At 37.4% G+C, this 21296-nt stretch overlaps 1 protein-coding gene across 3 annotated transcripts in view; it reads left to right on the top strand.

Moving 5' to 3' along the window:
• The window catches only part of creb5b (cAMP responsive element binding protein 5b), a 367885-nt gene that overhangs the window by 323250 nt on the left and 23339 nt on the right, over positions 1–21296 (top strand). For all 3 annotated transcript variants that reach the window (XM_039736762.1, XM_039736764.1, XM_039736765.1), the window contains one exon: positions 9320–9652. In XM_039736762.1, the coding sequence (XP_039592696.1) occupies positions 9320–9652 (333 nt within the window). The remainder of the gene's footprint in view (positions 1–9319; positions 9653–21296) is intronic.

The raw sequence follows: 21296 nt of genomic DNA, 5'->3' as shown, positions 1-21296 counted from the left end.
ACAGGAGTTTGCTGCCAGATATAGCAAAGTCAGTGACAGCAGATTGGCATTTGTGTTTCAAAGAATGTTATTATTTTCATGCAGTGTGTTAGAAGAGAGTTCAGTTTCTAAACAGCCAGCCCTTTGGCTTTTTAAAAGTGGCGCAGTATGCTGGGTATGGTGTTTATGACCATGAATGAGAGATGTTGCTCTGTGTTCCACCCAGCTAACTAGCCATTTCCTCCTCCAAATCCTGTCTCACAGTGCCCATTTGCCAAGCCACTCACAGCAGATGCCAGAACATTATCTCTTGGTGGTATTCTTCTCACTTTCAAGGCTTCCAGCTGATTTTACTGTAGCATTTTAGAAACAGACAGTGGTGCATTCCCTGATCTTAATACCTTCTTCTTTAAGAAATTCAATTATGAAAATTATCTTAAGAAATTCCCTGGCCATGCACTGCTTATGATATTAATTAGTTATAAATAGAAAATGCATAATATATACAAATATATTGATATTAAACCTAAGGCAGTCAGGAATGGATTTACAAAATAATTAAAGCAATTGAAAAATAAGCCAAAGTTCAATAATTACAGTGTGTTATTCCTGTAGAAATAATGAGGCTAGAGGTGTCTGATTTGACATGTCCCAGTAAAGACTATGGCACCGTTTAACTGGGCTCCAGGGCAACGTGATTGCTGCTGCTGCTGAAGTCCTGGGACAAGGATGAGGTAGATAGCTGGTTTGCAACCAGGATTGTGAGTCAGAGCAGCTGGCGGTCTCTCCCATTGGGTATAATGAATGTGGAGCTTGTTAAATTTATGGACCCCTTGGAAATGGCTCGCCTTGACTGAAAGCAGCTGTGCATCAGGCCCCCAGCCTTCAGTATCCTCATCTGCTGTCTAAACAAATGAATATAAAAAAGAGCCGTGGAAGGGAAAAACAAGGGTGCCATTTTATTCTTTGTCAGGATGGGTACTGTAATACTTTATATTCTTTAGAGAAAATGGAGCATTGTGTGTGGTATTCTAATGAAGTGCACAGAGTATCCCTTACCTGAACAAATCCAGCTGCTGAAGACTTTTCTTCTTTCCTTTCTCATTAAGTGTATGAAAAAGGTATGTAATTTATGGTATGCCTAAAGAGCAACCTAATGTCAATTTTTATTTTACAGCACCTTTCTGAAAGGAAGATGCTTCAAAAATATTATACTACTGTTTCTTACATGTAATTCTTCACTTAGAACCCAGAAAGGTTAAGTGACTTGCTTAGGGTCAAACAACAAGGTCTTATCAGAGATTGAGGTTTAAAGTCTGATGCCTGAAACCACAAGAAATCGCTGCTGGCCTTAAATGTACTGGCGTCCAGCCTTTGAAAGTCTTTCTGGTCATCGTCCTGAGTAGAATGCCCTAAATGAATTGCTCAGTCAGGAGCTAGAATTGCTAGTTCTCTTGCCTTTTTCCGGTATTTTAGGACAGTCTTTCTTTAGGCCAAATTCCTTCTGTGGTTTAAAGTGTTGACAACTTAATATGTGAATTAAAATCAGAACAAAGGAAAGTATTTTTTTTTATTTGTTGAAAAAGTCTTGTTCTTTGGTTTGTGAAATGGATCATTTCTGAATGCAAGTTTCTGTAGGGGATTAGCTGCACAACATGTCGGCCCCTACAGTTGTCCATTACTTATATTTCTTTATTATCACCCTAGCTCCATTTCCAACCTCCTGCTGCACATCCTGTTCGAATTGATGGCTGTCGTGAATTTGGGGCTCAAAGGACCCTATTCTTTGGGGGTGTTGGAGGTTCAGTTGACTATGTTGTGTACTAAGAAGGTTATTGACCAAAGGGCAATCTCAAAAAGATCTTTTGGTGTCAGGTTAGCTCAAGCCAATGAGTAACTGAAGTGCCTTATCACCATTTCTTTGTCAAAACAGACATCATTTTTATTTGTCTGGCTTATCCTTGAGGATGGGTGAATATTATTTTCCATATGTTGTGGAGGTTGTTGTACCAATGCTCTAGTGCCAAAAAGACAACTTCGAAATCTACTTACTGTGTATTGTTTGTACAACAGGCTAACCCTGTTGAACGGTTTTGTCTTGTCTTATAGTGCTGCATGTGCCCATTCCTGCTTTCTACTTATCAGACGACTATGAATCCAAAACATACAAAAAGATTTGTGTTTCTGGAAATTGTAGTCTAGTGTACTCTCTATTGCTAGGTGAAGAGAAGCGCTGATCACCGAAATTCGCCAAAGTGTTTTTTAACAGTGAATATGCTTTGTTCACCAAATATTTTCCTGGAAATTTGTGATGTGGGTGGCTTAAACAAACAGTTTCTTCCAGATACTCCATGAAGCGTTGCAAAGCCAGCATGACATCACAGAGTTGTAGCAGCCACATGCAGAACTTCCATACATGCCTACTGCAAGATCACTGGCTGATCTGCTACAGGCAGAGGTATAAAATAACAAACTGCAACTATATTGTTAGTTTACTTAAGTACATTTTTCAGCTATCTGTACTTTACTTCAGTAAATTTAATACAGGGCTATTTTTACTTCATTTTTAGGCAAACTAGAATACATTTTACTGAATTATATTTACCAGCAATTTCTCAAAACTCATTACACAGAACAAACAATTATAAATTCATAAAAGAGACCTATCAGGTATTGTCAACTTAATTATAGTTCAGCATTGATCAGACACAGCAAATGGAATGCCTTATATTGTTCAAAAATAAAAGTGCAATAGTGTTCCTTGTACCGCTCATTCGGTAGGTCGTTCCCAGGTTTCTTGCTCATAGTTCAGACAGGGAAACTAAATATGCACGTTCCCCATGGTCATATCGGAAAACAGCACCTCAAGAAATCTCTTTTTTCACGAATTCATCTACAGATTTAAAATATATTGAAATGAGATTTTAGTTTTTTAATCGTATTCTTAAGCTATCTTTTATGTAAACCCAAAAAGTGGTGTCTTTTTAATCTTGTGAAATGAGATTTTATGGGCACAGATATTATATTGAGGCTACAAGTTACATTTTGTGCAAACAGTATAATTTTTAGTAGTTTTGAAAACAAATATTTTTTTACTTTTAATCAAGTTTCAACTGAAATACTTCAGTGAAAGTAAATACTTCCAACTTTTACTCAAAAATCATTTTTGAATACCTTTTACAACTCTGGCTTCAGTCATATGTGACGTCATGCCCCTAACCCATATGCATTAAAAAAAGCAGTATTTTTTATTTCAGGGGCACATTAGCTGACCATCATGAGAAGCAGCAGCACCACATGGCTAATTTGCATGCATAAAATCAAAACAATTTAAAAAAGTAATTAAAAGTAATTGAAGCAGTCCTCCTCCTTCTCTTCCTCGAGTCAGACTGAGATCCTGTGAAATAATAATAATAAAACTTCTAACTTCTTGATGGAAGAAAAAAGTGCAATGTATCTTCACAGATAAATCAGAAAGAACAAAGACATTACAGCTTCACCTGCAACCCCGACTTCAAACAATAGAACAAGCCGGCCCAGCACTACTACTGAAGACCTGCACATGTACAGGCCCGTGTTAAGTTTGCCAGTGAACATCCGGGTCTGTACATATTCCTTGTTTAGTATGGGACCTTGCGGGCGCTGCAAGATTTCAATCCATTACAGAGTATTGTGTAACCAGTGGTGTTCTTGGTGACTATGGTTCCAACTGCCTTCAGATCATTAACAAACTCCTCCCGTGTAGTTTTGGGCTGATCCTTCACCTTTGTCATGATCATCCTCACCCCATGAGGCAAGATCTTGCATGGAGCTGCAGACCGAGGGCGATTGATGGTCATTTTATATTTCTTCCATTTCTGAATAATCGCACCAACAGTTGTCACCTTCTCACCAAGCTTCTTGCTGACGGTCTTGTAGCCCATTCCAGCCTCGTGCAGGTCTACAGTCTTGTCTCTGACATCCTATGACAGCTCTTTGGTCTTGCCCATGGTGATGGAGAGGTTGGCATAGAAGAAATTGATTCTGTGGACCGATGTGCTTTATACACATAAGGAGCGGAGATCAGAAGTATCTGTAATTGATTGACTGATTGATTGTGATCCACACAGCCAATCTGTGGGAGCCTGAATTCTGGCTGGGTTGTAGGGGATTGAATACTTATTTTACTCAACGACATGTAAATCAGTTTATAACTTTTATGTAATGTGTTTTTTCTGGATTTGTGGTTGATATTCTGTCTCTCTCCATTGAAATGAAACTACCAAAAGAATTAGACTGCTCATTTCTGTGTAAGTGAGCAAACATACAAATTCAGCAGGGGATCAAATAGTTATTCCCCCCAATGTTGTGCATGTTTCAATGTCTGATACGTGAGAAAAATAGAAGAACTAAAAATAAAAACTCCTTCATCTAATTTTCTTCTTCAGACAGGTCAGAAAGCACAAACAATAATTAAATGGGCCAGCCTTAAAAGAGGATCTGCTGTAACGTAAATAGACGAGTTTTGTTTTATTCTACCTAGTTCATAAATTCTGCATCTTCTTATAGTCTAGTTATACACTTAGATCAACAAAACTAACCCAAATAAAGTAATTTTTTGTGCATTGTCAAAAATGCATATTTATCATTTGTTTATCAGTTTATCATTATGACAGTGACAGCATTAATGTCTCTGTTTCATAGGATTTGTTTATCATGTGCACCACCGTTGTAAATTGTTGATGAGGCTGCAGCCCTTTTGTGTTTCTGGCTTTCATGAGGAATTTCATTTTGTGTGTGAGGCTGCTATGATGCTTTATGCTTGGTAGGAACAGTTAAAGCAGCTAAAGTAATGTCCAAAATTTGTTGTGAAATAATGGAAAGACATATGAAATTACTCAGTTCTTAAGCAAATTATATTCAGGAGAATTCTGGGTCAAACCTAGTTTTGCTTAGCAATTTTGATTTTGCATGCTCTCCTGAACTTACATGAATAATCTCTGACCATCTGGTGACATGACTTGGCTTCATCTAAAAATTCCATAGCTTAACCTTTGCAAAAAGTGTCGGGACAGCTGAAAGACCACCTTTACTTTAGAACAGGTAATCCATCTGAAGCAAAGGATGCTTGTGCCTGTCCAACCGTACAGAATGTTCATCGCTACCCATTTCTTGTTATGCCAATACAGAGTCAGGGAGCCTCTCCTGACAGTACTGGGCACAAGGCAAAATCCAATCCTGCATGTGACATGCAGCCTTCTCAGAATAGACTTATGCACACCCCTACACTCACTCATACAAGCAGAGTTTAAGATTGTTAGTCATCCCCACATTGCACATCTTTAGGATGTGAAAGGAATGTGGAGCACTCAAGAAGAAACCCATACAGACACTGGGAGAACATTTAAACTTCACACACACACACTGACCAGGCCAAGGTACAAGCTATGAGTCTTTGGAGCAGTGAGGCAGTAGTGCTAACCTCTGCACCATCCTGATAACCAGCTAAACTAAAAATATTAGTAATGTCTCACCATTCTTACTGATTACTGCCTGAAAACACCTTTAGTCCTATGGGAAGTACCTTTGAAGGTAAAGAGATGGCCACTTTCCATGTCCTATGTACCGCATGCATGTGAAGTGACTTGGTCATTGTGCCATAGTGACAGCATGACAGTGTTTTAGCCTGGACAGCTTGCAGTTTCAAACCAGCTCAGCCATAAACGCAGCATGCAATATGAGGCAGCACTGATGAACAGCAGGACTACTGCATAAACTTCCCTTTCAAAGATAAAAATATTCAACTAAGAACATTCTATAAATGAAGACATGACCTCATACTCTATTGCTGTATCTTCTGGAAGCTTTAATACAGATAACTTGGACTTTTGTTTCTATAGCTGAAGTTTATTTAAGATAACTCCAATTTGTATCTTGATTTTTCCTACATGTTCTGTGAAGGAAAACATCCAACTCCTAGGCTGTTACGTAGAATAAAAGAATCAATAAAACTGTTCCTAATGGCTAGGGTTCTTTTTTGTGATGTGATTTGCTTAGCTGGTGTCTATGATACCAGATTTCTATGATCTTTTGTTCTTTCAAATCATTATGTTTGCCTTTGCTGCTGGGCCGCACTTCACAAAGTGCGGAGACACTTCACAAATTCACTGGATGAATTGTTCAGGAAGTCAGTGGGCTGCAGATTCACAATTCATATCATACCATATGTGACGATAGCAGCAACTTTCTTGTTAAGGGGTTTTCTGTGTAATATCTATTAAACAGTGAATGACATGATTGTTTTTCAATTTTATTTAATATAAAAATGTGAAACCTTCAGTAAAACAGCTACATACATGTGTGCATTTGTGGTCAGGCTCAGATAATTTTGATTTACACGCTGACAGGTAGTCTTAAAGCAGCTAAGCATCACATCACTACTCACGATAGACAGTACCTTCAGCTCCTGAATTTATATAAATCTGATGCATGTCTGTAGTTCTTGAAACTACATCAAAGGCGTCATTCCAGGACAGCCATTAACATTCAACCAGTCAGCTTTAAAGATAGTCACGGACATGACAAAGCAGGGACTGCATACACAGCAGATTATCTTTTCTCATCCTTTAATAACTATGTAAAAATCTGCTTACCTTGGAAATTTACATAATTATAAGATTGGAGGATTTTGCATGCATTTTAATGGATGACAAAAGTTTTTTTTCTCTCTGTTTTTCCAAGGGGAGACATGCCATAGTTTTTTCTGTAGATTTATGATGTCAACATTTAACTGGTTGAAGGTAAATGGCTTCCCTGGAAAAAATAAACTATAATGTACTTCCAGGGACAACCGAAGTCTGATAAAATTAGACCTATCAGCTTGCAGCTGTAAATGAGTCTGTTGTGGGTATTTGGAAGTTTGCCCTGAGCGAGACTTTCTCCTGCCCTGTTACCTGATGCTGCGAGACAGACTCCAACACCTCGTAATTCTGACTTGAATACACGGTTTAGGAAAGTGGATGGCTGAATGGAACAAGTAAAACTGAAAAAGAACAAAAGAATCTGAATAACTCTGAATTTCCCTCCTGAAGTGATTGTTTTAAGCCTAAAGGCCCTGTCACATTAGAGAACTTTTACAGCGATTTTCAGTTGAAGCCATCATTTATATAATTTTAGTGAGTCGGAGGCAGTTGGCAGTCCACTTTGTTGAAGTCCATTTGTGTCAGGTGACATAACCCAACAATGCAGCAACAAAGAATAAGGAACACAGGTGTTTGGACCACACAAACTGAACAGAAGCTTGTTTGTCTAATATCTTTTGTTTTATGCATAATACAATAAAATGGAAAAAATGGAAAAGGCAGTTTGATATTTGAAAAATGGGCAAGCTTAGTCATTCTAGACTGTCATTAAGGCACCTTTTCACATCTGTATTCAGATTCTTTGGTTTACGGCAGTATATTAAAGTAGCATGCGATGAGCTGGTACCCCAACCATTATCAGTTTCTGCAGAATCTGCTTTATGCCCAGTGCTGCCAAAACTGACACAGGCTCCCAGTGATCATGTGCTAGGTTAAATGGATTTCAAAGCATTATGTGTTAAAAATTAATATGCCTTTACATAGAAATTTTGAAACTGAAACCGAAGATAGTAAATTTTAAGAATCTAAAACAATACAGGTCCGCACTCATACATTGTACATATCGTAAAAAGCTTTTCCTGTATGTTCGGGTCATCTTGAATGCAGTAATATTACAGATAAATAAGAACAGGTGTTAAGGTATTTGTTTATAGACATAAATCAGCCAGTACCCACAGTACTGATGCTCATAACTTAGAAATGAGTTTTTTATTCCTGTTTGTATTCCACTTTTCAAATAATTACAATATCGAATTGTTGTTTAATTGTTTCATGGCATTTTCTGCTTACAATGCCAATTGAATTTGTCTAGGTTACTTTGTATAAAAGTGTCTTGAGGAATAAATGTATATGTAAATAAATACACATAACAAAATATATTGGTATATATATATATATATATATCTATATATATATATAAAATTCTTTTCGTGTTTGAAACGGAAATTACGTATGACCACAGGACATATTATATAATACAGGAACTAATCACTTTGTTTGTGGACGCCATTTTTACATCGCCTTTAAGAATTGTTATTATTTGTTTGAGAGTTATTTTACTAATATTGAAAAGAAGTAAACACAAACACGCCGATCTATCCCATAGACGTGCACCCTGCGTCGCCCTCTCCCAGCCCTCCTCTGTGAACTCCAGCGCTGAGCCGTCCACCGCCAGGCGCATTCTGACAGAGAAGTTTTATTTATTTTCCCACGTGACTGTCGCGGAAACTGCCACATTGTAACTTTTTTTTTTAAATTGGCAGTACTTGATAGTAGAAGAGATGAGGAAAACAGTTTTGAGTCTTTCTACTTTTTAACTGTGCCGAGCTGTAAACAATATGAAGATGACACCGCCTTCAGTGGTGAGGGGTCGTGAGAACAAAGTGGACGCTGGGAAGCGCGGAATGTCGGGCTGCTCCGCTGGGTCGAGAGCTTGGCAGTTTCAGGCGCCGTTCTCTCTTCTCGCACTATTTTTGACACTTCAAGTCCCCCTCGGCTCCTGGGAGATTTGAAATCATTGTGAATGAGTGTGATCGGTGCAATCGAAGCAAAACTCTCTTTGTAAATTGCGCTGCATGACTACTTACTGTCCCTTGGGTGAGTTCAGGTCACTAAAACCCCGCAAAATTCAAGGTTGCTTTTGTGATAAATTCTTTTAAGACGATGGAGGGTTTACATCTAAGAAGATGTACCGACCTCTTCATGTTAAGTTTTGGACTTGGGAATTGTTTGGACCTTCTGCCCATTGAGCACGGGAGGGCAGCGTCCACATTTCTCAGAATATTTTTTCTCTTAAATCACAGGCACGTAGTGCAAGGTTGTCAGGAAGAAATTTTCAGGATCGCATAGAAAATGTAATTTCTATACCACAACAATCGTGTAGCGCCTTTCACAAGGGATCTTCTACAGAGAGATGATCCAAATACATTTAAGCTGCTGTTAGTGCTACTTACCTGTTGTGTTATAGCGCCTTTAAAATGTACTTTACCTGAAAGCATTCCAGTACTGCTCAATGTAACTTTACTTCTTACATGTTAATGTTTTACTGTTGAATAATTTATATACTATATTTTATTTTTTCCCCTTGCACTCAGTGAGCGAAGCCACTGGGTAATCAGCTAGTATATATATATATATATATATATATGTACACATTTTAAAAGCAGATTGTTCATTCAGTTTAGTAACTTAACATTATTTGTTTTTTCTTGACTCTACAGAGACTAAAAGCAGCACTGACACATCATTCTGCTGGCATGTCCAATGGGAACATGAACTCAATGGGGCACATGATGGAGATGATGTCAACTCGGCCAGAACAGACTCACCATCAGATGCATTCTCATCCACACCAGCACCAGTCCTTGCCACCTCAACATCACGCTTACCAACACCCACACCCCCAACACCATCACCATGCACATCCACAGGCCCCACATCACCACCAACAGAGTCACCCACACCATCACTCACATAATCCTCATCTGCACGGGCATCCTGGGCATCACCAGACCTCTCCACATCAAGCTATTCACTCGGGCCCCCAGTCACAGGTACTGTGGATTTTAGTTCTTGTTGGTATGTGTTTGTGTTTATTCTTTTTAATCTCACCTTCAGCCATTTTTTCAATAGATCCATCATTCTTTCCTCTGGTAAGATCTTACAGCTATTAATGTATTTATTGTATGTATTGTGAAGATCAGACTGTAATTTGTCATGGGCTTACCTGTACATGGAAATGGATAATATATTTTAAAGCAGTCCTGGTCAATGTGTCCATGGTATTTATTTGAACATTTTTTTTTGGTAACAACTATACTACTGTTAGAATAAACAGTACTAGGGCACCTTTAGAGAGCAGCACTTAAAGAGGTCAGCCTATATTAAAAATCATGAGTGTGCTGCCCTCGACTTGCTCATATGCTGAGATCGAGGAAAAGGTTTGTTCCTTTTAACTAATAACTAATTGATAATAACTATAACTAATTGATAATATCGATACACAATCATTAATCTCTATTTATAATCAAACATTTTAGTAAAATGATATTTTCGCACTTAGGGAGGTTGTAAACTGGTGGATTTTTTTTTTAATGATTACATATGCATTACCTAGATTATGTGTAAAGTAAAAAGACGTTAGTCACCTAAAAACATAGACAAAAGTGTGATAGATAGATAGATACTTTATTAATCCCAAGGTTAGTATTATATAATATTTGTTGCAATAATTAGCTATAGGTGAAACTGCATTTAGCTACATTTAATTATGATAATGATGGCGGAAGTAAAAAAAAATATATAAAATTAAATGTATTACTGTAGGGGGGGGATTGTTCCCATTACATTTTTATATTTACATGGCATGCTCAATGTTTAAATTAATTATAGTTATTGTACGAATATGCGTTATATTGAATATAGTTTTTAATATCATTTACACATTTATATTTAATGATACCAAAAATTTGGATGGTTGTTTAAATAAAATACTACTTCTGGCTGAGTAATTTTTCTCAAATTTTATCATTGTAAATATACAAAATTTGAATCATCTATTTGTAATTATAACCATAGTTTACTTGAAAATTCACTAAAGTATTACAGTAAGTAAAAGTACCACTGATGGTTGCCGGATGTACCCCAAAAGTTGATAGGATTCCTCATTTGCAATATAAGGCAGGTGTACAAAATCTCATTGACCAGGTCAAATCGTTTTTAAGTTATCCTGTTTAAACACAGACAGACATAATTTCAAAAAAGGTATTTACGGACTCAGGGAGGTCTAAAACGTTAAGATTCATCAAAATCTCAAGGTCGAATTTTTTCATGATTCCTAGTCTTTCTCTATACTGTGTATATAAGAAAGTAAAAAGTAAAGCAAACATGAAGGGAACACAAAAGTATAAAGTAAATAACAAGTGTACCTGCCGCCTCCCTGAACCATCTTTGACTGGGCACAAGTCCCTGTCTGTTTGATGGGGTATTTCATTCCCTGTGCATGCCAACTCAGTTTTAGCAAGCTCTCCTTTCTCGCATATCGCCTCTTATCTCAGCTCTAGGCTTAAAGAGATTTCAACCATGTGGCACCTACAAACCTCCTGTTGGGGTCACTTGCAGGCAAGCTCAAGTATCATGTCAGTGGTCAGATGCTGTCCATCTTTTGCTATCTCTGTCTCTGTAGTGGTCCTTGGTGTTCCAACACCTCTGAGCCTTCATTTGCTTTTAAAGAACTGCATCTTAAATGCAGCCTTTCAGATGCTTATTTATGTAATAAGGGACACCATCCCCTATCTCTAAATCATGGACTCTGTACTTTTTCATAGCAGATAGCTGGAAGACTTCTGGCCTCCTATTATTACTTTCTACCACTCCCATAATTGGGCGAATCAACAACAGCTTCCACAGCTACTGAATGTGTGCTGCTCCCTGTTGATCATGAGGCCTTACACCTTCCCAGCACACCCTGACCACACTTTCAGGATACCTGCCCTTTGTTCTTACTGTTCTTTAGTACAGGATGCATGTGCAAGACTTAATGCCACATAGCAACTGTCGTGTTTCCACACTGGCATGAGCATGTCATCCCCTGTTACTGTTTTGCTCTGTTTTTCCCATCAGACTCTTACTATTTGACCACCCCCTCATAGTAGTATCACAGACACAAATGTTTAAACTGAGAATAACACAAAATACTGCCTTAAATTCATAATTGAAATATTTAAATTTTAGTTGCAGTAAATATGGTAATGTATTTGATAAAAAAGTTCAGGACAGATAATCATGAAGTTAGTAATTAGTTATGAACAATGGAGCCAAAATGATAATTAATCCACACAAAATAAAATTATAATTTAGATGGGAAAATGATGACTATTTGTGCCTAAATTATTATATAATCTTTTGTGCTTTTCTGGGGAGCTCTGCAGTGGATTGTTGCACGGGTTGGGTTGGGTCAAGGGCTCAAACTTCCGACATTGTGAGTCAGGAAATGGCCACATTCATACAGGTCAGGTAATGTCAGCTTGGGTAAAAATTACAGCATGAAACTACAGTAATAGTAAATCCAAATATCAGTTAATATGATAAAGAAAGAAATCCTTTCATTGGAACTTTTTCAGTCAGAGATAGTTGTGGTGGTTTCTTCTGTTCTCTACAATAAGAGCCTAAAGTAGAGTCTTTCTTGAAGGAAAGCATTCAAATATACATATGAACTATACATATTCCACTTTTGTGTGTACGTATGTATATATGTCATTTGGTGTCCTGTTAAAAGCGGACTTCTGTCATATGGTGTAAATGTGATGGGTTTATAATGAAACCTGTTTAATTCTTGTCACAAGGGTCCGGGGCACCAGCTCATCTTAGAGCACACACACTTATAAGCATTCGAATTTGACCAGTTTAATTAACCTATATAGTCTAAAATTATAACGCACATGCTTATGTTTGAAATCTGTCATTTTTAACCTTCTGGGACTGTCTCTTAGAACCACTGCTAGAACCACTGGTAAAGAATCTCATATTTAAAATATATTTATGATCATCAATCTCTATAGCATAGAATAAAACTCTACATGCCTGTATTATTGATCCCTCTTTTTTCAAAGTTTTCTGAAAAGTAGTCATTTTGACCCCTCATCCCATTAGGAGGTGAACCCCTGGGGTCTGTTGATGTGGCATGCACTTCTGATTGCTTCTGCTGAAGACACCTATTAGTTAACTCTGTATCATAATGGTTTATTTGCTTGGACAAAAAATGTGTTAATAAATATGCTAAAAATTACGTTTTTTAGGTCTAGATAGGGGAGACCCCAAAAAGCTTGACATCTTGCATTACTAGACATCAAGACAACACAAATGGTGTATATGGGTGTTTTCTCGTACTGATGACTCAGGAGGCACTAGACAACAAAAAAAAAAAAACTAAAATGATTTCAAAGTGTGCATAAGATACAATTAACACTAGAATTACCGAAGCCTACGAAAAAACTCGTAATCCGGGCCCACCTTAAATTCCTTTACATCTCTCAGTCAGCGTCTTTTGTGTTGTAAATGTGTCGATCAGCTCAAGCAGCCTGCTATCCCATCCCCCCTGCCCACCGCTGCAGCACAATTCACAAAGGAGGTTCTCAGTGTTTATCTTGGAGTGAAGTGTTGGAGTTGTTAGAGGGTAAATAATATATCACACCCACATCAATAGTTTCCCAGTCTGGTTCACGCACAAGATCTGACACGGTTTTCAAATAAAGAGGTGGTATAACAAAACAAGTTTGTTATACAAAACATATACATTACAATCCCTCTTAACTGGCCTCGCATTAACCGGCCTGTAAAAATATATATGTATTTTTTTATATTATATGTATGCATGCCTTCTTTCCTGGAAGGTGAGATGTATTTTAAAACCAGCAAACAACAAAAAGTGTTCATACTAAATAAAATGCACTGTATCAAAAGTCTTCTTTAAATAAATAATCCATTAAAATGAGTGAATTACTAGAGGTTAAAATCCATTAGTAAAAAAACAAATCCTTTAAAAACAACGAGGTTAAAACAATGGCTGGAAGCGGTCTCTTAAAATCCAAAGCATGGTGCCTTCTTCTTTCTACCTGGCAGCTCCCCTGCTTCTCCCATCGGGCTTCACAACAGGGGAGTCGCCCTACCTGCAGGTGCAGCTGCCTTCCACACTGGTTCAGGAGCACTCCGATCCCTGGCTACATCGGGCTCCATCCGGACTGAGACTTGGGTTCTTTTCCCAGCAGCCAGGGCGCTCACGCTGGGGCTAAACCAGCCCAAAGCCTCCACGAGTGCCGCTGCCTTTCAACGGCCAGCGATCATGGAGCTGGACTGGCCGCTTTCTTCAGCATCACGAATTCCCCAGGAATTATCGGCCACACATACCACACCCCCTCACTAAGCCATGAGTGCAGTAATTATTAATTTAAAAAGTGGCCTTTTTGACTTGAGCTGTCAACCCGCTACACCACACTGTCCAGTCATTGTACAAGAAAAAAAAAAACCTGTGCGCAAAATCGTAGATGCAGCCTTGTGGATATGGTTTCTTCAGGAACGTTGAAGAGGTATAGTACATACCTTAGAAATATTTTTCAACATGAAAATAGGTATGCATCGGATTAACCCGCCAAAATGGCAACCGGCCATGGGTCCAGTCCTGAGGTGGTCGGTTAAAAGGGATTGTACTGTATAATATAACAAGTTTGTTATACTGCGTCTTTATCTGAAAACAGAATCAGATCTGGGGTCGGGGTCGAGGTTTTGGGGTTGTGTGAGCATGAACATGGATGGCTGAGAGAATAAAACTGAAAAAAAAAAAACGCTAAATTTTACAAGTACTATAAATGTACACCGGCTGTTATAGACGCATATTAATGTATATTAACAATAAGAGCAGCTTACTTACTCAAAACAGTAAATTTGCAGGCACCAGCGAACCACCAACCTGTTGATTAGGAGTCAGCAATTCTTACTGCTGCACCACACAAGCTGTCGTATCAATAGCGTACCGTAATCTGCTTTCTTTTTCTTAGGTTATATCCTTGAATAAAACCACACTTGTTTTGTTATACTTGTACCTTTTGTAAAAGTGTTTATTTGATATTTGGACTTCAGGCTTCACCCATTATACACTTCATATCTAAATATTGTCAATTATTACTAAAACATGAAAAAGTTTCTGTTTTAGCAATTTGTTTACATAGATTGTTGTAGACACGGAACACACATGAATTGTATGTATTCCAAATGACGATACATTATTTACCTGCTTCAACTCCAGCACTTCACTCCAAGATAAACACTGAGAACCTCCTTTGTGAATTAAGCTATGGTGGTGGGTGGGGGGATGGGATAGCAGGCTGCTTGTGCTGATTGACACATTTACAACACAAAAGACGCTGACTGAAAGGTGTGAAGGAATTTAAGGTGGGCCAGAATTATGATAAAGCTCTGGGCAGTCATAGTGATTGTATAATGCAAGAAAAGTGCCACCTAATGAAAAAAGGGCAGTAGGGTCTTTTTACCAAAACACCCAAAGGAAAACATACACAGTATCGGGGGAACATGCAAACTCCACATGGACAACACTTAGGCATGAGATTCAAACCCAGGACAGTGGATCCATGAGGCAGCAGTACTCACTGAGCTAATTATACAGTAAATTACTACACAGTGTAACTTCCTTTGCTGTGAGCTGGAGGAAGCCAACATGACTGAGGACAAAATCCAAGAGAGCTGTATGTTATTTTGTGTGTGTTATTTTATTTATTTATTTTTTGAATAAACATAGAATATAAATATAATATTTACAGTATTTTAGGTCATTTTTAATAATATTTTCATGCCCATATGCTTTGGTCACTGTATTATATTATGATTTACTGTCCAGATTAATTTGTTAATTAATACTTTAAAAAGCAAGCATTCTTAACACTCACATATAAAGATTATGAAACAATTAATTGCTGTCTACATTTTCACTATGTTTTATTTTTATGACATGAATTTATTTTTCACATTGTGACCAGCATCTGTAAGTCTGCAGACGAACATTGCTAACTTAAGGCGCCATCATGCCTATTTATGGCATTGGTGTCACACTAAAGATATTAATTTCAGTACTAAATTTTAAACGAGTAGACTTTATACATCAAAAGCACACTTTCATGTCAGGCCTTAAGAGGGACGTTATATTTTATTTCCGTGTTGAGCACTTCTTCCAAAGATACTTATCATTTTTTGTTTTTGCTTCCCACTTGGCAAATGCTTTTCTAGCATCTTCCACTGAAAATATTTCACGCTTGAACCTTCTATTTTATCTATGAATTACTTTGATGATATTGTGATAAAACATATTAATGTAATTCTGCTTAGACAACTGCAAACTTGGTATCTTCTCTTAACTGTATATTTTTATTCTAAAATTTTAAATTCCACTTCATTCATTAGCAAAATTTATATTGCTTTTTATTTGTATTTATTTTCAGTAAAGTCATAAAATCCCATTTATATCACTATACATTTTCGATCATTTGTTTGACTTATCTGTAGCATGGTGACACAGTGTTTAGCCGCGCAGCTCTGGGGACCTGAACATGGGCTCAGCCTTTGGCTGTATTTGTTTTTAAGATGCCTGTTAGGTTAGTTGGTCACACTGTTTTGGGCAGGTATCTGCATAACTGTTGCCCTTTCACTCAGTGTTTCTAAGGTAATGTTATTTACCCATATATTACAATAACTGACTGGTAAAGTGGGCTCACAAAATGCATAGATGGACGGATGTTTGATTTATGCAGCATTATGGGCTTATTTGTTTTATTGTGGGTCAGTGTGTCAAAAAATAAACTGGTGAAAAGATAAGCTGATCAGTTAGTTTTGCCCCTGAGACAAGAAACTGACACATCCAAGGAAGGTAACCGATTACAGAGAAAGTTAGTAATAAGGCTGTTTATCATGTTATATGGTGACATTTTTATTTTGTAAATTTTGTCACTGAAACTTTTAATGTAACACTTAATTTTATAGAATGCTTTGTAGGTATGGTGTAGAAGAACTGTTCTGATATTTCTCCAGTTAGACTAAAAGGAGTTATTTATTTTTTCCACATTCAAACAATGAGCCATTGGAGATCATTAAACCAGCAATCTAGTCATTTACATTCCAAATGAGGAAAGGTACTCTGCTACTACAAAGTAACATTTTTTGAAAAACCTAGTAAAAATTTGGTCTAGGTTTTTTTATATAAGACGTTCAGAAAAGACTGCAAATATTAATACCGCCACCATCTTTAGCAGTACAGTACAGCAACAATACATAGTTACAAATATTGTTTTTCTGAACAGTAGACATTTTGAGGACTTCTCACTTCTTCCAGAGTCTAACTGTTAGGAGCACAGGCAGTATTGAGACCCCCTTGTTTGAACGTAGAAGAGGAATATAACTTCATTTCCTTCTCCAAATAAACTAAACATTTTTTCTGCTCCCTAAATTAGTGCGCCTCCAGCCAAATCCACAGGACAGTAAATATGGCAGTGATTTATGTGGTTAATATGGAAGTGGTGGGGTTAATCAGAAAATATACAACGCCTTCTATTCCTTTTAGAAAAATCTGTGTGTGAGGCAGTCCCAGAAGGATCAGTAAAAAGAGTGGTCCACTCCTGTGTCCACCTGCTGTTGGCTCAAAGGTCAATAGCTAACTCAGTTCACAACATTACACATGTAGATGGCTAAAGTGAGTATCTAGTTTGTGAAAGGCGTCTAGTTTTCTAGTCAATTTAAGCTACTGAAATTTAAGGATAAACTTTATGAAAGAAAAATGCTACTTGAAAAAAATTCCAGAAACGAGACCAAAGAAAGTCGTTCTTAAGAATAAACAAAACTAGAATATTAGCTTATGCAGTGTACAGAAAGACGCTTAAATTACTAATCTGTTTTATAAAAGATGCATAAATTGCTTTCTTTTTAAGCAGAAAGAAGTAATTGTACAAAGTGTGTATTTCTACAGAAATACACAATATATTTTGTGAGTGTGTTTAGATTTTAAGGGAGGAAATGTTTTTCTTTTATATATTGGCTTCATGTCCATGTACTGCTTCTAATTCTACCACAAAGTGTGTTTTACTAAAAATGAATTACACTAAATTGGCTTGAGTTAATGACATTATATTTTTACAGGCTCAACAACTAAATGCACAATTGATTTAGAAGTCTTAGAAATTGCTTTCGAGTTACAGTAATTTGGAAACACAGGAACCCTGTCAATGGAATCATATAGGAAACATTGTTGCCTGTTTCCTGCATGAAACCTAATAAAATAATTCAGATGTTCCAAAACTATTCCTTTTGAGAATTGCTCCGACCCCATATCCTATGCAAAATGCCAGAAGGACAGTTTCCCTAATGATATCCTTCTGTGGCGTAGCGCCATTTAAAAGCCTAACTTTGAAAACAAGCCTGATGACAGAACATTTGTAATTTGCATCTATCCCTCCATTTTTAAGCAGAATGTCTCTGTCTAGACACCATAGTACAATGAAAAAAAAATAATTCTTCTTAAGGCAAAAGCCCTATGTACTTTGATTACAACAACCACATACAGTACTTGTCTGTTTTTCTTAAATGCTTAGTACTGAAACTAAAGATGTAAACATAATTGGAACAACTTTAACATCACTGAATTTAACATATTTTATGTTGCCTATAAATTTGGTATACGGGCATGTATCTAGTATGAAGTATAGTCAAAAATAAAAAAAAAATTCTATACTACTAAGAAGACAGTCTAGGGTCTTTTCTAGAAAGCAGGACTAGTATTATATCTAGTCATAGTAAAATGGGATTTACAGAAATCGGGCTAATTCCATTGCAGAAAACCTGGATTTAGTCAAACCTACGTTTCTAGAACAGATTAATCCAGGATTAGGTTATCTGCAAGGCCAAAGATACAGGTAACTTACTAATCTCACTGCTTTCTGGAACAGGTTCAGGGTCGACCAATTGGGGCAACCAATGCTCTGAAACTAACCTGAACATAGCAGGGTTAATGTGAAGTATTAACACTTTAAAGGTCACAAAAATTAAGAAGCAGAACACCCAGTCATAAAGATCACAAATGCTGATCCTAGCTGCATTAGAATCACTACGAAAAAAGTTGTTATGCCATGCCACCTTAAATTCCTTCACAGCGTCTTCGTTTTGCAAATATGTCAATCAGCGCAAGCAGCCTGCTATCCCATCCCCACCGACACAGCTGAAGCTCTCCCTGCTCAAGTGTGTTTATCTGGCAGTGCGGTGCCTTGTAGTGTAAATAATATATCGTTATTTGGAATACATGCATTTCATGTGTGTTCTGTTTCTACAATGATCTGGGTAACTGCTGGATGACAGGAAATCAAGGCAGGAAATGTTGAACACATAACTAAAACGGAAACTGTTTCCATGTTATAGTAATGATGTGAAATGTTTAATGTGTGAAGACTATAGTCCAAATATCAAATAAACGCGCACTTTTATTCAAGAATATAACCAAAAAAAAAAAATCATTCAATTTAAATGTTACTGTCAATGAGTTAAAAACCCAAGCTCAATTATCAATCAACAGAAAGGCAATACATATTCTTGGATGGTGCTGAGGTAAGAAGTGCTGCCTTATAATCAAAAGGTTGTGATTTCGAGTCCGGGTGTTCCTCATTTTGAGTAGTGAGCTGCTATTATTACTATAATGCAATAAACACATACATTTGATTTGAGTCTGTAAGACCCGGTGTAAAGTTCTGCTACCTGTAAAAGGTATCGCTGAAGGGATATAAGCAGACACACAAACGCTGGTGAATCATGTCTTCTTGTTATCTTGTTGTCACTTGAATTTTTTGTTACTCAGTTTTAGTCTTGAATAAAAGCACACTTGTTTTGTTATTCCTTTGTGAAAGTGTTTATTTTATATTAAGTAACCACTTGAATGAGATCAAACCTGTCTCTGCCTCTATTGTGCATGCACACATACATCCATGAATGAAAATGTCATTACTGTATTTGAAAATGTTATGCCATCTGAACATACGTTTTGGTTTTTTTTTTTATCTTGCCTGTACTCTGTGTTATGGTGCACAGAACTGAGAATGCAGACAGGCTTCTTCGTTTGGGCACATACATCATCAGCATGGCACTGCCAGATCTAAACACTAGCATGGAGAATTGCTCACATACTCAAGTGATTTTAGCTGCAGGTGGAAGTTCCCATCTTTATGGTGCCAAGCAGAATTGTGTTCTGGTACAGCAGTCTACTAGCCAGCGATGTGAAGAAGTTGTCTAATGTTATGGTTCTGCCAGCTCCATAAGCTTTATGACCACGGTCTCAGAAAGTGTTTCTCTTGTGGGGTGACTAGGATTTTTTTCTAAATAAGAAGTGGCATTGCTCATGTACTTTGTCTACAGATTTGCTGCAAAAATTGTCAGGCTTGGTTGAGATGTATTGCAAGAAAGGACAACGGACCTTGGTTGGAAACAGTTTCTGTTTTAGTTATGTGTTCAACATTTCTTGCCTTACATTTCCTGTCATCTAACATTTACAGAGATCATTGTAGAAACAGAACACACATGAAATGTATGTATTCCAAATAATGATATATTATTTACTCAATACAATTTAAGGCACCTCACTCCAGGCTAAACAGACTTGAGCTGGGAGAACTTCAGCTGTGTCGGTGGGGAGGATGGGAAAGCAGGCTGCTTGCTGCCAGTGCTGATTGACACATTTGCAAAACAAGGACACTGATGAAGAGGTGCAAAGGAATTTAAGGTGGCCTGGCATTACAACTTTTTTCATAGGCTTCAAGGATTTTAGTATTAAAAAGTAAAAATAACCACTAAAATGGTGAAAATATTGTGCCCCTTCCTGAACAGTTAACAGAGAAGCACAACTCCTCCATCAAATTCTGCAAAGAAAAACAGAATCAGATCCTACCATTGTCAGAGAAGTGTCTGCATGTATTACTGTTATACATCTGAGGCTTCAATATCTCTGAGCAACCTTCTAATATACGACATGTTTAGTGTCACACATTGTGGCTTTTGGATGACATTTTCTTCACAACACTGGAGATGCCACACATTAGCAAAGCGATCGCAAAAGTGTGCCTAATTTTAAAGTAGCATCTGCTCGCACAGACACCGGCTGTCTTCCCAAGACAGAAATAAATTACCACAGTCAAAGAGGAATTCCACAGAGTTGCAGGTACGGCAACCATATTTAAACAACTGCAACGGCTCATCTTGATCTGCATGCCAGTAGCAACAAGCATTGTCTGATGAGCCTGATGGAGCACTGCTTTTCTCACCTTTTTCATAGGACAACTTTGACATCTATATGGCAGTGCTGGGGGGGACCTACTAAGAGGCCAGCTACCTCTGAATGCACAGTTGGGCTGTGCATGCCTAAGAAAAAACTTTATGATCTTCAACATTTCTTAAAATATTTCTATCCTACTAAGTGCAGTGTATGAAGCCACAAAGTAGTGCACAGTAACAGAAATAAACAGCCATAGAAAAATGTAATTTATGATGCCTAGAACAGTCTACATGAATCCATATAAACTACTTACTGTATATTTTCTTGTAGAAATTCTTTAAAGGTTTAAAGTCAGATTTGCTTGACTAAATTCTTAGCCACTGATAGAAATG

This window comes from Polypterus senegalus, chromosome 15 (genome assembly GCF_016835505.1).
Source record: "Polypterus senegalus isolate Bchr_013 chromosome 15, ASM1683550v1, whole genome shotgun sequence".
In the NCBI taxonomy this organism is placed as follows: Eukaryota; Metazoa; Chordata; class Cladistia; order Polypteriformes; family Polypteridae; genus Polypterus; species Polypterus senegalus.
Note: the sequence above shows the minus strand (reverse complement) of the source record. Positions and strands in the feature narration are given on the sequence as shown.